At 40.0% G+C, this 17,408-nt stretch overlaps 1 protein-coding gene across 1 annotated transcript in view; it reads right to left on the minus strand.

The window, feature by feature from the left end:
• The window catches only part of znrf1 (zinc and ring finger 1), a 63,870-nt gene that overhangs the window by 6,660 nt on the left and 39,802 nt on the right, over positions 1 to 17,408 (minus strand). The window contains exon 2 of the mRNA XM_085280803.1: positions 13,060 to 13,155. Within this exon, the coding sequence (XP_085136929.1) occupies positions 13,060 to 13,155 (96 nt within the window). The remainder of the gene's footprint in view (positions 1 to 13,059; positions 13,156 to 17,408) is intronic.

Consider the following 17,408-nt stretch of genomic DNA (forward strand, 5'->3'; position numbering starts at 1 on the left):
CAAATGCCAAAAACAACAAAAAGCACAAAATGTAATCCAACATTATGTCCCTGCTAATGAAAGAAAATCAGAAAACTTTATTTTTTGCCCCCTAAGAGTTGCTTTACAGATATAAATGGCAATCAAAACTGAAAAAATACGTTGACTGGCCTTTTTTTTTTTACATAAACTATTTCAGCAGCTCTTCAAACAAACATCTAATCAGCCAATCACATGGCAGCATCTCAGTCCACGTAAGCATGTAGACACGGTCAAGATAACCTGCTGTCGATGGTGATGATGAAAGGACGACTAGAGGAAGCAAACCTAAGCCCTTACAAAGTGTTTTTAATTTACTTTAGTTAATACTTTACTTTACTCAGGCTTGGGTGTGTCCTGTGCCCAATGCTACAAGTACAAACACAATCGAATGAAACTGCCGACTCCTCAGCCTACATAAATACGTGTCAGGAGCATTAGTGAACATCAAACATGTGACCGACTGCAGCATAGTAAGTATTTCTGCGACTGCTGATACCCTGAGAATTCGAGTTTACTCAGAATTGAATGAAAGGTCACACTGGTTTGAGCTCCTGTCAGCCAAGAAGAGAAATTTGTGACGGTGGTGGACACTGGCCCCCCAGGACTGAACCAGTAAAGAATGAAGGAAAAAAAACACCACGGTCTGACGGATCTCCTTTTCTGCTGAAGCCGCAGATGTTAGGGCCACAATTTAGCATCAACAGAATGAATCCATGGCCCCACCCTCCCTTATGTCAACTGTCCAGGCCACCACTGCCACTGCTGCTGCTGCTGCTGCTGGTGTAATGAGGTGGGAAATGTTTTCTTGGCATACTTTGGTCCCCGGAAAATGATCAATCATAGTCTGAATGCCACAGCCTGCAGGAGCATTGCTGCTGACATTGTACATTTGTATAACAGTAAAATTAAACAATCTATTTTTATATTTTACAGAATGATTCTTCAGCTTAATGTGTTTTATTGTTAAATCTAAATCTGAGTCTCAAACTAATTTTCGGTGCTCCGTCTTCAACCACTGTCACGTTGTACTTAAAAAGATAAGGTGAGACAGATGAGGTTTTTCATCCAAAAAACTTAGGAAATCCTGTTTTACACCCCAAAATATTAAGCACAGCAAGCAGCAACATAAATTAAGAGCTTAATTAAGTAGAACAGTTCTCTGATTGGCAAGACTTAGTAGAACAATTTAATAAAAGGAAAAATTAAATATTAATCATGACTTAGACCTCAGAGGATTAACAATATATGTGTGTATATATATATATATATATATATATATATATATGTATATGTGTGTATATATATATATATATATATATATATATATACATACATACACACACACACACACACACACACACACACACACACACACACACACACACATCTGTCTGGAACATAAAGATCTTTTTAAAAAAAAAAAAAAAACCTGTAACACCAAAACACCAAAACATTTGGAAAATGTTCCTGCTCTGCTGGTGGCAAAACAAAACCCAGCTCTAACCAGGTTAACCTGCCGGTCCCCCAGTATCGACCTCTAGCCCTTCCTTGGAACTAGAACCATCACAGTAATATTCACTGTCTTACTGCAGCATGTTAATCTCTTAACATCCACCCACACTGTAAAAAATATCGTGATAAAACTGTAAAAAACTGTAAAACTGTAAAATTCAAATGTAATGCTATGGAAAAATATATAAAATCATTCGCATAAACTTTTTTTACATCAAATAATAATTATTATTATTGTTATTTAGGGCGATTGTGGCTCAAGAGTTGGCAGTTCGCCTTATAATCAGAAGGTTGCCGGTTTGAGCCCCGGCTCGGACACTCTCGGTCGTTGTGTCCTTGGGCAAGAAGACATTTCACCTACCCCCTACTGGTGATGGTCAGAGGGGAATTATGAAGTGGAATTGTAAAGTGCTTTAAGCGCTATATGAATGCAATCCATCATTATTTAAACTAACTGTATATTTCTGTACATTTAGGTATTATTTTTCATATTGCCGCATTCATTGACCTTTTTTATAGGTAATTTCATTGTTTAATCACATTAAATTGTTCCTAATTTAATGTTTAAAAGCACTTGAAAAATGCAAAATCCCATGTAAAATTAGGGCAGCAAACTGTATTGTCATTACTGAAAATAACTGTATTTTCATGGGAAAGTTTTTTTCTGTTATTTTATATTGTATTATTTTAGCACCCCAGCTGCTGGAATATTACTGTTTTTTAAAGATTTTTTTTTTTTACGGTGCACTTATTGCCTGTCCAGGACCCATCTTTGGCAAATCTCATAACCAACATATAACAACAAGATGCATACAAGAGATGTGATCCGAGTTCATTAGTAAAGCACAGTATCATTAGATTTGCAGGGATCTGTGCGGAATTTGGACCTGACATTATATGTAAAGTCACAAGGAATTATCCTCTAATCCAATGACCTGTAAAAGTTTTTTAACTGTAAAATAAAGTCACAGATAAGGCCTCATAAATTGTCAGTGGAGGTAGAATTTGAGCCCAGCCATAACCCCATAACCTAATCCTAACCCTAGATAAAGTTTCAGTCACTGTTACGCAACCATAGGAACCCACATTAATATTATTCATGTGGAAATGCCACACATCATTGCTTTGAGGCTGGAAAAAACGGCATTGAGGATTTGCCAAAATGATAGAAGATCCCGTTTTTATCAGTAAAGCGAAAAGAAGGATACTTGATGGGGGCAGACTGTGAGATGGAATAAGAGACAGCATATGCTCAGACTGCAAATCAGCTTAGTTCCTCAACAAACTCCCATAACCCTGCTCCTCTCATCCCTCCCTCCCCTCTTTCTTTCTTTTGAAAAATAGTGTCTCCTGTCTATTGTTCACATCCATCCACCCCCTAAAAACACCCAGGATCTCTCAGAATAAGCACTCTGGATTAAGTGGCAGTAATCTACATCGCGTCTGATAACAATACATCCAGTCCTCCTCTTAGCATCTTGCACATTACTTCTTATTAGCCTGCAAATCAAACCAGGAAAAACTCAGAAATCAATCAACTGCCAAAAAGCCGGCACAGTCCTTTAAGCCACACAGTTTTGCCCGTTTGGAAATGAGTGCAAAGTGTATTAAATTTAAAGTCAACACCTGACCTGAGCTGATAATCAAGTTAAGAGGGTTGTTCAATCGTGTTTGCTTCACCTGTGGAAATGCTTTAAAAAATGAGGTCATCTGGATGAAGCCAGCGCTCTAACTCATCACAGCTCTGCCTCAGCCAGAAGTCTCAGTATTGATCGCAGCTGCAGCTGCAAGGCTTTTAAATATCAGGCAGCAGCCTGTCACCTCTGTTCTAGCAAACCACCACAGTCCCAGAGAATCTTACAGCTGACTTTAGTGTTAACGTTTAATTCCTTTCGTAATATTGCAACGACATTAATGTAAGTAAGTAAGTAAGTAAACTTTATTTATTAAGCGCTTTTCGCAGACAGGCAATCACAAAGCGCTGTACACAAATATTAAAATATTAAAATAAACAATAAAATCAGTAGACATTATATACAATGTAAAAGATCAAATGTAAATAATGTAAAAAAATAAAATAAAATATGTAGATCAACAAAATGTGCTGTGACCTTCTCTAATACCAAAGCTTGTACAGGAATCCAGTTTACCAGAGATGACACTGTTTGATTAGAGCAGGAAATTCAGTTTTATGATGCAACAACAGCAGGGTTAGGGTTTAGCTGAGTTTAGGCAAAAGGAAAACAACTTCCTGAATAGAGAGCTCATAATTACCTCTGCTAAGGAGGTTATGTTTTTGGTAGCGTTTGCATGCAGGTCATTCTTCTAGCTCAGAAAGATCTGTATGAATTCTGATAACACTTTGTAGGGCTGTAGAGTGGGACCATGTTAACAATCCATTCAAATTTGACTTACATCCGCCAAGGTCTGCAAGGTAAACTTTATGGTACATTGGTCAAAAATCAACAAGCCTTATAACTTGCATGATTCTTACTAGTGATGGGTCGTTCGCGACCGAAATGGCTCTTTGACGTGAACGACGCGAGCCGGATCCTTATCGCGAGCCGTCACGTGGGGTTTTTTTTTTTTTCTTTCTCTCAGCCTCTCTCTCGCACTTTTTGTCCGCTTCACTCTGCACGCGAGCCTTGTGCTTTACGCTGGGCAGAGGGGGGAGGGGCGGTAGTTACACTCAGTAGCACAGGAACAGAGCCAGAGAGAGAGAAAGAGAGGCAGGGACAACAACATTAGAAAGATATAGTAATCATCCACAACTATTTTCGGTTGCAGATGATAAAGGATTCAGAAAGTTTATTCATGCAGGTCCATATGACAGAGAATGTGCATCTTCTGTTTGTTTTCATATTATAATTTATATTTAATTGTGTTGTGGTTTGCAGTGTTTTGTGTTCTTTTCACTTTAAATTTGTAAAAGGAAAAAGCTTAAAATTTAAATAGTTAAAACTTGAAATGTGAATAGTTGATTTTTGTATTATATGATTTATTTATTACATTTTATGTGGAGTGAATAAATAAAAGTATATTTACGGTGGCCCCTAGAGACAAAGCACATACAAACTTCAAATCACGTACGAACTCTGAAGCATGTACAAACTCCAAAACACGTAAAAACATGTAAAAACTCCAAAACACGTAAAAACTCCAAAGCACGTAAAAACACAGAAGCATATAAAAACTCAGAAGCACATAAAAACTCAAAACACGTACAAAAGACAACAGAAGTGCTCCAGGATGCTGGGCACAGTGTTGAGCCTTTGTTATCTTGTGGCTACACAAGCCAGCAAGTACCAACGACTGGATTTGGTGTGTGGTAATAACAGGTAAATGAACTTTTTTTTAAAATTATTTGAATATATATGAGTGCCTGTGTATAAATACACAAACAATACACACGTGCTTTCAATTGTGTAATTTAAGTGATCTAGTAGCTCTGCTTTGGAAGTTCAGTTCATGCTAGAAATGTGTTTTGGAGTTTGTACGTGTTTTGTCTCTAGGGGCCACCGCATATATCTATATATAAACATATATAAATAAAACCACTTTTTTTTACGTTAGTAATTCCTTTTGTGCATAATTTTATATTATTGTTAATAATAAATTAATTAAAGCAACAAAACAACCTGAAGAGCCGGTTCGGAGCCGAAAGAGCCAGCTCTTTTTAGTGAGTCGAACCGAAAGAGCCGGATCTCTAAAAAGAGCCGGAAATCCCATCACTAATTCTTACAAGTGTGCTGTCTTATGTCAACATATTGAAAGTACCGTATAAAGATTTAAACTGTGTCACATTTGACCTCTAATTTGTCATATAAGTTAACTGATTGATCTCAAGGTCAAAGTGATAATAATGCTATACAGAGCTATTTAAAACTACATTACTTGTTGCCATTGTTTGTACAAACGACCTATAGTGATGTAGTGATATAATTAACGATCATGTGTTATGACTTTGATAAATGTCTTGATGCATTCTCAATCATCCAGGAAAGTAAATCTCCAAAAAGTTGATTCTCTTTATCTGGACGTAGCGTTTTGTGGGAGAAACGTTTTGTCACTCATCCGAGTGATTTCTTCAGTCTCAGCTGACTGCAGGTTTCCCCAATCTTATAAACAGTACATTTGCATAATGACTGAAACCAGCCCACTGAAGGAACAATGGGCTGGGAGGTCAGTTCCTTAATCATAATTATGCAAATTCTCATGACCATTGATCAACAACTACTGACCAAAACCCACTGATCAAAGACCACTGATCAATGGCCATGAGTACCATTCACAGAGAGTTGGGGAATGGCTGCAATCACAGCATTGTAAGATGGCGAAAGATGTACCCTTAGGCCCCCTCCTCGATTCAGAGATAGTCTTTCCCTTTTCACGTAAATGGCGTGAAAAGGGAAATGGCGTTCTTCCCTGTCCAGGATGTGTACATCCTCATCCTTGAAAGAGTGTCGTCAGGCCAGGACAGTCTATTCACACCTACAGGCCAGTGGACTGGTTTCAGTCATTATGCAAATGTACTGTTTATAAGATTTGGGGAAACCTGCAGTCAGCTGAGACTGAAGAAGTCACTTGGATGAGTGACGAAACCTTTCTCCCACAAAACGCTACGTCCAGATGAACAGAATCAACTTTTGGAGAAAGACTTTGATAAATCCTCCTGAGAACCGAGGAATCTTCCCATTTAACTTTTTTGGGGATTTCCTTCCTCTTTGGACGTAATAGAGGCCACCCAAACACATAAGATATCAATGGAAAGCCCAGGATGTCCTCTCTTTAGTACATCAGGACTTAGCAGGGTAGCTCAAATAATTTAAAAGATAGGCTGGTTCTCGGGAGGAGGTAATAACCTCTCAGGCTATAACCTCCTAGGTTATAGCCTGTTACTTTACAGTAACAGGCTATAACAGTTTGAATACAATGTTTCTGAATAAGTATACATTTTGGAGGGAACATTTTGGTACTTGTTTTGGTACAATTTTCACTCGATGACGATAGATACCAATAACCATCCGAGTTGATTTAATGTTGTTGAAAATCGGATCAAGGTCACACCAAATGTAAAAATCTGTTAAAACATGATTACAAATATGTTTTTATTGTCTCCAAACTTCACAACGATATACTAGGCCTTTGGGGACATGAGTAACTAGGTTGACTAACAATTTGACCTTGACCTTTCTTTTTAGTGCCCAAGGTCAAGGTTGACCTTGAAACCTTTTTTCAAGAAATATATTGAGTAATATATCAAATGAAAGGGCCTGCAGAGAGCTGTACAACACAGTTGTTATTTTATAATACAACGCCCTCCGGTGTCACCATGACAAAATAAAGTTTTGCAAAAATCACACAATGCATGATTATATCTTAACATTGTTACAGCTTATAGACACCAGCCTGCTGATGTAATCTAATATGTGATGTACTAAAAACACGATGCTGATGTATGCTTGCATAAAAACAATGTAAAACATCAATGTTTGTCATTTAGAGTGGAGTTTAGGTTGAAATTGGTTTTATGCACTCTACAAAATGTAAACTTTTACCACCAGAGGGCAGTATTTTAACAGTGGGTTTAAAAAAAAAAACTAAAAAACATTTGACATTAATTGTAGCCAAAAAAAACAATGACATTGACTCCTTGTACCAACTTGTGGTATAAAATGGTATTACAGGAAAGTACAACCCGTCCCTAGTTTAACATAGATGTTTCTCAGATAAAGTTACATTCTAGTGATTTTGTTAATTTTGTCAGGTTTGTATCTGTTGTCAAAAGGAAAAATGTACACAAGGTCATTTTAAGTTGTGCAGACGTCACAGTTTACATTGAGGAATTTATTTCTGCACATTTACATCTGTGCTGTAAAAACCAAACAGCAACATCTGCAGTTGTTGGCTGGTACCAAAAAGACATCGGTCGCCACCATCAAAGGCAATCAAGTCTTCAGGAACCAGGTGGCCGTCATCAGATTAAAAAAAATAATTATAACAAAGTAAAGCTCAAATCCATTATATTAAATCTGGTAGCATCATCAGCCCTGACCTCACAAGTATAGCAATGACTGATAACAACCGTGACATCTTCTCATAATAATGAGATAAGATGCAACTGAAAAAGAGCTGTAACAATGAAACGAAAATCAAAGTATTTCTGATATGAAAGTAAACTTTACGGTGCAAATTACACCAAAGCATTGGACTGTGATGCAAATATGGAAGAATGTGATGTGAGATATGTGTCAGTGCTGCAAGTCTCTCAATCACTCAGTCTCTCCTCACCTGCCTGCTTCCCTCCTAACTTGCACACTTGCAAACAGATATTTGGCGTCTATAATGACTTAGATGAGGTGCTCTTTGCCTTTCTGAATCACAGCACCAAACTCTCTTTTTTTAACCTCTTCGTGTATCCTCCAATGACTTGATCCGCGTGAGGCAAACTGCATGCCTTGCACCCCCCTCTTCACCTTTTTCTTATCTGTCTGTGTCTTCGTGCTACCTCCCCCTGACATTCCAGGTCTTTACGAGGCCCCTTCTCACCCTCGTTGCAACGAGCTATATTTAGTGCAAGGCATTAAAATAACATCATGCGAAAGTCAAAACCCAGAAAAGATCCGGTGGTCAGCTCACGTGGACTCGTGCTACCTACAACCCTCACCTGCTTCTGCACTGCTCAGGCAGGTGGGTAAGCACATAGACACAAAAAGGACGTTATTTCAACGTACTGAGATTTAAACTTCAAATTAATCCCACAAGACGCCCTTACATTATGTTGGCCCTTAAAAAGCTTTGTTAGAATGCTGTTATTACTCACTGCCAGTATTAGCTTATTCATACTAAATCTATATGATAACAAAGATATGGATTTATGAAGTAGGGTGAGATTTTACAGTTCCTCCACAATCCTGCAACAGTGACCTGTCTTTTATGATACTGCAGAAGTTATAAATGAAAAAATGCTCTGTCATTTGTGAAATAATGTGATGTTTCAAGAAGAAAGTACAAAATTACAGGCTTTGGGTGGGAGAGGCTCAGTTTATCAACAGAGGCCACTATGAAGCTAAATGTTTGGCTAGGCTAATGCTAAAATATGAGGCTGTTCAAAATGGCAGTGTTGAGGCATCAGAACCAGAAGGTTTTAATGATGTCTTTGATAATCCGACACAGTTTGAAAAAATATGTGCACATTTACTACCTAACTAAGCCATATGTTTCTAATTCTAACTCTTGATAGTGTTACCATGTAGTAACATAGCCAAGCAGATTCATAAACACATGTACACTTTGAATAATGACATTTGTAATGTAATGTACTTTATATATGTTTTTCTACTGTTATTGAAGCGAGGAAGCTGGTGTACCCAGAGAAAATTGAAGCACCCAGAAAGGCCACAAACATCTTTGAACCAGGAACCTTCTTGTTGTGAGGTTGAGCCTGGTAAAAAGCCTGCTTCAGCAGAAAGGATTTAGTCACAAGTCTAAATTCCAGAATGAAATGACAAGCCAGGGCTGACCAATGACTCCAAGTAGCTCAGAGATATGTACAAGGTGTCCTTTGAGTCCAGCCTCTTGATGTGCCAGCCACAGTTAGATGCAGAACGATAACAGCCCTCATTCACAGAGCGATAAAATCTTTATTAGGAAGTTAGAGGGGTATCAAAAGGATATGAGCCAGAAGAATTTTGTGATTTTGTTCAGGTCTAAGCATTTAAACCTGCTTAGTGAAGTTTCTACATGACAAAAGTGTGTAATTATTCATTTGGGTGTGAAGCAAGTGGTCCTTTGACCATATGTGCCATAACCTTGTGCGTTCGACCAAAAGGCTATGAAACCTTGCCCTTGAATCCAGTGCATCACAGCAGACAGGCACTCTACGCTGAAACTGAATAAAATCTGCTCAGTTGTACTGCTTCAAATTTGAAATGTATGTAATGCCTATCAACACCCTGACAGGAAGAAGCACTTCCGACAATTCTGCTACAAAACTACAAATGTATGCAGATGATGTGGTATTAAAAACTTCATTTTGAAAGCAGGTTATAAGCAAGTCAGCTTAACTTTAGAGGTTTATCAGTGCATTCATGAATCTCCTGAACAGTAGATGTGTGTGTGTGTGAGTGTATGTGTGTGATGTGCCGATGTGCGGCAGTCAGTCGGTCCAGGTGATTGACAATACACCCCTGAGCATGCTGGGAAACAAGATAAGCACAGCCCATTTTGTGGGCCTCAAAAACCCAAGAGAACAGACACGGAAGAAGATAGCGGGAAAAAAGAAATTACAGCGAGATTACACAGCAGGAACAGACAGACAGACTCACAGATGAGAGAGGGACAGAGGGAGAACGAGAGAGTAATTTGTTGGAAATAAAGAGTGACAGGAAGGACAGGAGGTGCCGAAAAAGGAGGAATTATGGGAGTGTTTCTCCTTTTGCCCTTTCCTCTCGTCCGTTATCAGCCATCAGGGTCCTCCATCATTCTGGATCCCATCTTCCTTAAGACAGTTAAAATTCTCCTCTCTCTGTCTCTGTCACTCAATCCAAATTCAGCTGCAGGCCTTACAGTAGTTTTTTTACTGCACCGGCCTCGATGACCAGGTTGAAGACTTCTCGTGTCCGTCTCTGTCAGCCTCTAACAAATTCACTCAATTAGTTATTGTTACGCTCAGAAACATGAGCACCACGTATGAGCAGACTTTTACAAGGTCACCCATTTAGACACACAGTCAAACAAGTAAGTGTCAATCAACTTACTGCTGTGGGGCAACAAACAGACATGATGACCGCGTGTCTCCAAGCAACCAGGAGCGGCAGTCGAGGCCATAATTAAAACAGAAGCCTGCTTGAGGAAATAACAGGAGACTGGAAGGTAGACCGTGTGTCTGCAGCAGCTTTATGTACTTTTTTATGTCATTCATAAATAGCCCAGAGCAGCACTGTGGACACCGAGTAACAGTAAACATGAATGATGTCAGAATCACAGCAATATTCCCCCAAGTCAGGAATCATCTGGCTTTTTAAAAATGGTAAAATTCAGTATTTATTTATTTATTTATTTATAACTGAGTCTAAAATGGACCAAAGAGCTCAGTGTTATAAAACCTGTGCTTTATTTTTCAAATTTTACCTAAAACCATGAGTGAATTCATTTCCCAATGCATATTCACCATCCTGTGGGTCGTCTACTTAGGAACGATGCTGTATTTAAATGTGTGCGATGTCAGAACACTGGCCCACACCTCGAGGTAAACATAGACTTTACTTAGAAGGCCACCCACATATTTTAACAGCCGAACAAATATATTTTTCCAGAGTTTATTCAAGAAAACAAAGGATTTCACCATCAGTTCACTGGGACAATCCAGTGGGTCTTATGTTGAAAGTTTAGTTGTGTGCAGGCGTGCAGAAGTTTGAATTGCTGCTTCACAGCAAGAAGGATCTGAATCTTTTGCTGGGACGTTTACATGTGTGGTTTCTCTCTTCATAGTCTGGCTTCCTCCCACAGTACAAATACATGTTTGTTAGATTAGGTGATCATTCCAAGTTTGCTGTAGTTGTGAATGTTTCTATGCCGTAGCTACGTGACAGACTGCCGACCTCCACTACCGACTTTGAATTTGACAAGTGGAAGAAAACTGATGGATCCGTGCATGCGTAGTTGCTTTTCGAAGGTTATTCACAGCTCTTACCATCTCAATACATTTTCTTTGCCTACTTTGGGGGCTGGAGCCCAGCTGACACGGAACAAGAGGCAAACCATTCACCCTCACATACCTACAGTCCACCCAGCAAACACGTCCCCTTGGGCTCTCTACACAGCCCCAGACTGGTCAAGGGCTGCAGCTGATAATGTGTATTTATCTGCTGAGAGCTTAAAAGCCACTCCAACCTGATCCTGCAGCAGTTGGAGAACTGCATTGTATGATACCTTCCCCAGCTGCAGTCCCACACTGGGATTAATATCACTCATTGATCAGTTGATCAATCCAACAAAGGCTGAACAATTTCAAGATGTACTTGAACCAACAGCAGGTGTAATCCCTTAGAAACACAATAACAAGTCCCAGATGATCAGTTATAACTGTTGGTTAGATAACAGGGAGAAAAACAGCCGGGCAGCAGACAGGGAGGGATGAGCTAACAGAGTGACACAGGGCAGCACTGCCCACATGGTCAATGAAGTAAAACAAAAGACCCTGACATGCCCGGCTCCACATCCCTACACTGTTTGCAGCACTTAGAGTAAGCTGATAATTTGTGGCCTTTCATTCTTTTGCGTTGCTCGTGTACAGAGCTTAGCTTTGAAGACATGAAGTTGAAGTTGTAGCTGTGTACTGTGCTGAGGGGCAACTGGTCTGTGAGCTAGTCTTGCTTGTGCTGCTACTGATCCTTCAGCCACAGAGAAGAACGGCGTTAGAACATCCAAAGAGCTGAAGTAAAGCTAAGTCCTCTTCATGCTGCTTTTGATCATCTTTGACTTTCCTTGTCCCTGTTGGTCTCTTCCTTGTTCTGGCCGACTTCTCAACCAGTCACCATTCAACCTACACCCGGCAATAGTACATTGGTTTTTCAACCAATGCAAACTTGCTCATGATAAGTTGGTTTTCTATTTGTAATAAAATTCATACCCAGACAAAAACAACTGCAGTACCATAAAACAAGCATAGGTTGGCGCCCTGCTCAAAGCAGAAACACCCCTAATTTTCAACCTAACCAGTATCCAAATGCATGGGTTTGTGCAGCAGTTTGTAAACATATTTAAGCCTACTGTAAAGTTGGACACGTCATCATGGCAGTCAGTAGTGACTGAGTTGCTTTTGGAATTCAGAAACTGCAGTTTATGGCTTGGTTTGTTAGCCCTGGAGGTTGCAGCTTAATACCAACTCATCTTAAACCTATAAAAGTGAAGACTAAATACACACTGTACTCTTATAGCTGAGACTCAATGTAGGCTGTTATTATAAAAGAAAAAACTCAATGTACCGAGGCAGGGTTGGTAGTATCAGCACCGCGATGTCCACAGGTTATGTGAACCGCAGCAGTTCTGCAAGACTGCTGTAGCCCACAGTCAAGATAAGCAGCGTGTCTTGGATCTTGCAAGTACAGTTTAGTACTCCAGTAGAATGACAGCAAAAAGTAAAAACCCCCAACAGGCATAACAGAATCACACAGAACCAGTAAGAGCTGTGAAACTGAAGAGGTCACATGTCAGAGCGCAGCAGTCGAGGGCTTTGCAGCCTCAGCTGTGTTTGTATTTTCCAAAGTGGATGGCTGAAACTGTCGGGTTGTGTAAATTCATGTTGTGAATTTTTATGATTTTCCTCATTGCCCCTCATTCATATTTATCATGTTTTTGAAGGACTAGCTCGATAACATGTTCCTGTCTTTAGACCCGCCCACCTTGTCACGAATATTTATGAGCGCAGCAGCTTCAAGGCCTTCAAGCTCATTGTTCCCTGGCACAGCGAGCCTGATTTCTACCAGATCGATCATAAAAAGAACAGAAGGAGGTGTTTCTTACCATTGTAAGAGAGGCGAGGCTTGCTTAGACACATGATAAAGTGAACCTCCATTTCATTGGACGCCACAGACTTGGAGCAGACAGGACACTTGAATCCTAGGAAGAAGAGGAGCAAAGTAAAAGATCAGTGCAAACATATATACACACACATGACTGTGAAATAAACAAGCATCGGCTTCATTGTGAGTGCATTTCACCCAAAGGAACGAAATGTAAAATGTCATTTTGTAATGTAAAAGAATGTGATAATAGGAAATCCCGGCCGTTCTGATGTTAAAATACCCAAATAGACCCAAACAGTCTTTGAATACAGCTGGCAAGGTTCTTTGTTCTGCTCTGCAGCTTTGGTGAACTTATCATAACAGCGCATGATCCGGTTTTCCACCTGCTGCATGTTCGAGTTAGAGCACATTTCTAACTCGCACCGTAGGAAGGACTACGGACCCCAGCTGAAGCCCAGGATGGCCGCCATCTTGGGCTGAATGAGATCAACGATATCAAGGACCGCCACAAGTGAGCCAACCAGAAGAGAAAACAAAAGACAGGAAGGTGTTTTTGAGTTAACTTTCAAAATAAGAGAATGGATAAAAAATAATAACCCACTTATTGGCTTCTATTAGCGTGGCCATTAGCATATCCAGCTTACTAATGGGAAAAATTGGTCTCAGATGGAGTAGAAGGTCTGCCTTTCTAAAAAAAACAAACAGGCTGAATCATTAGCCACTGCTTTATTATCAGTTAAGGAAAGAAACATTGACTAAAATAAAACTTTGTGATATGGAAGACTGATTAGAATGAACCCAGGCCGTTATCATTGTGCTATCCAGTTCTTCCCTTTCACCCCAATGCACACTTTAAAAACACTCATCTGTGCTTGTTTTGCCAAGTTCTGTAAAGTTGTAGCTGTGTCAGTACTCTCTGTTTGTGCTCTTTGGAGCCATCAGGGTTGACTATATTAGTATAACACATACCAGATAATTAGGTCAACACTGGGCCACACAGCTGAAAACAGCTGCGACTGTGACAAAAGGAAGCTTCAATCAAAACGGCAGTGACTCTTCACGTTCAGCATCGCTGAGAATGGGATATGTTTCAGCAGGTTTTAGGCCAGTGGGTTTTGTATCCAGATTACTTCAGTTTACTGAGCTCACTCTACTGTACCTTTGCTCAAATCAAGACTGGTACCAACAAACTGCTAAAAAAAAACATTTACAAAATACAAAACTGCTCATTTCAATGTGTAAATTCTTTGAAAAATCCACCAGTTTCACTGCCTTTTGGTTTCCGTTTATTAAAAATTGATTATATGATAGGTAACGCTACAGTTGTTTGGTGGTTTAATGAGATTTGCATATATATAAACAATTACACTGATTCTTGCTGAGCATTTTTCCCCTTCTTCTTTTCAGAGACTTTCTGTGGAAAAGTTTTAGGTGCATAGCGTTTCGCTGTTGCTAACTAATCCTGGAAGTATTAGACCTCTTAATTTGTAATGTTCTGTCTTTTTCTTTTCCTAATTCCTCTTTCCTTTCTTGTCTTTTGCTAGTTTTAGACCAACAACTTCCAACGTTTCTCAATAAGGTCAGGCTGCATGAGGTAAAGTGAGATAAACTTGCTGTGGCCAGGACTGCTGCTGTGAAAAAAATCAGTTTCGTTAAATGTTACAGAGAAAGGAGTTTGGAATAAAGTTTGGAATAGTATCAGCTCCACAATGTCCACAGGTATGTGAGCCGCAGCAGTTCTGCAAGACTGCTGCAGCGCACAGTCAAGATAAGCAGCGTGTCTTGGACAGAAGTTGGGACGCTGAGTGGGAGTGGAGGCTTTTCTGCAAACTCATCATCTCCAGGAACTGGTGCTACAGGGGGCCAGACACCACCCAGGTGGAGAAGGCAAGCTCTGGGATCTGCTTGACGAGATGGGACAAGGCGCAAGCAAATAACTCCCAACTCGCTGCTGGGTGTGTCAGGACGATGTCCCCGCTCCAAATCCCCAACCACTATATTCTGATAAGAGGTCAAACATTTATGACAGGTGGTCACTGATGTGCCTGTGGTGCCAACAAGTTTGAAAGTCTTCCAAATAAGAAACTAATAATCTCATTTTCAGCCAAGAGGGTTTAGTTCAGCTCTGATCTGAGGCCCTTTTGTAGCTTTCAGTAACCATTTATTTTCATTTATGTCATTTGGTTAGCTTTAGGCAGTAAAACGTCTTGCTTGTGTCGTTTTAAAACCTTTACAATATTCACTGTCTTACTATTTATATTTTATTCCTGCACAGTTGGTGTGGACCACTCACAGTGTCATTATACACGTACAATGACAATAAAGGGATATTCTATTCTATTCTATTCTACTCTTCCTAAATGATACTTAACACCAAATTGTCAGTTATAGATAACGATAACAGCTCGTAGACATTACTAATGGGGTGTTATTTTAAAAGTAGGAGCTTCTCCGTCTAGCAGGAGGAACTGCAAGCTACAAATAACACTGGACATGTGACGACTCTAGTTAAAAAAATAGCCCACCTACAACTAAACTGCAACATGGCAGCGTCCTGTGCATATAACATAACTGTGACCAAATTAATTTTTAAGTTAAAGTTGTGAGGAGAAGAGCTTTCAGTTGGTACAAATTCTGCAAGAAGAGTATTAACAGAGGTTGTATTTTTCCCTCACCAGTTCCCTGTTAATGTCTTGTATGATCAGGCTTGATCATATATTAATATATATTATTTAACACTATGAGGTTATCCCAAAAGAGTTCATTGCTTTAAGTGTACAGGGTAACGTGTGCTTCCTAAACTTTCTAAAACTCGAATATGTGGCAGAGACTTCAACTATCAGACTCTTCAGGAGGCAGACACCATCTCTACTTTAAACTCAGGTGACCTTACCTTAGTTACGTTGCTATAGGCTCATGATATTGGGGACTTCCTGTGATGACATGGGCATTTCTTCTTCCCTCCCCTCTTTTCAGTCATCATGTATTCATATGCCACTGCTGCATGTCATTCATTTTGACCCATTCTTTCCTGTAGTTCTTGTACTTTGTGTGTGTTTCTCTTTCCTCTCGCCCTAGTTAAGTTTGCTCTTCTTCCCCACTTTCACCAAATGGTGGATCATTCTGTAGGTGAATGTCAGATTGTTGCTATTATTAACATATTTGTCAAACATAATTTCACTCTCTGCCACAATATCAGATTTTACCGTACGATATTCATTTGACATATGCTGAACTTTTTATACCCACGCAGCAAAACATCCTCTCAGTTTTGTTCTGATGACTGGATGAGAAAAGCATTTCCCCCATAAAATCGCCACTAAATAACAGTCGTTAAACAAGCACTGGTGATACGGAGCTCATTCTAAAGATGGTTAGATGCAACTCTACCAAATTTGATGAAACAGAAATAAGGCATAATAAATGCTCCATTTAAATTGTAGCAATACGAGGCAGCCTCAGTCCACAAACGGCAGCTACCATGATAGAAAATTGGTAGCTGACAAAAATGGAAATTAATGACAGGTCCCTGTACCTGGCTGAGGTAAAGGGACCTTCAGTGTGAAGAGGACTTAAAGCTAAACAAAGGTTTGAGCTTCTCCTGTGTTTTTGCTGGAGTGATGACACATACAGTTCTAAGACATTCACAGGCTTACAAGTGGAAAATAAAGTAAAAAACAAAAATAACACTGCAGAACTGCAGCATACATACGTGGTGCTCATTTCTGTGAAATGTGAAAAACGCTAAGGAGGTGCAGGTAGAAAACACACAGAGAAACGTTCACTACACACACTACATGGCAGCTGACCCACATTTCCCTTAGCTGCTATTTTCAGACGCTCCATAGGGATGAGCAGAGAGTGGGAGATGGAAGAAATGAGCGAAAAAGAGGTGCAGGAAGAAGGTGAGAGAGCTGAAGCGTTTCGAGGAGAAATGAAGGATTGTGATACGTGGTCCAGCAGGACTCTAGCTGCGCAGCTTGTGTGTGCGTTCGCTTTCAACTCAGCCAAGCACCGCGAATCCTCGCGGACATTTCGTATTCAAGGAGCGCATAAGGTCAGATAGGGACGAAAATAAATCACAGGGCCGGATCATAAATTAATTATACTGGTGCCTATGTGAGAGCATGGACACAGATGTGTGCTGTGAGTGTGCGCAGGCCTGTTTTGCAGTCCTACTGTACAGGAGTTGGTTCGTGTCAAACGGGCACATTTCTCTAATATTTTCCTTCAGTGTCATCTTAGGACCACAGGTGGTGTGGCGATAAATGCCACACAGCGCTTTTATGGTCGCGAGCTGTGGGACGGTTGGCACCAAATGACAAAGAGGAGAAATTTCTCAGTGCT

The sequence above is a fragment of the Mchenga conophoros genome, linkage group LG7, assembly GCF_057382185.1.
Source record: "Mchenga conophoros isolate Kocher_MC1m ecotype Shallow Benthic linkage group LG7, M_conophoros_male_GT1.1, whole genome shotgun sequence".
Classification (NCBI taxonomy): Eukaryota; Metazoa; Chordata; class Actinopteri; order Cichliformes; family Cichlidae; genus Mchenga; species Mchenga conophoros.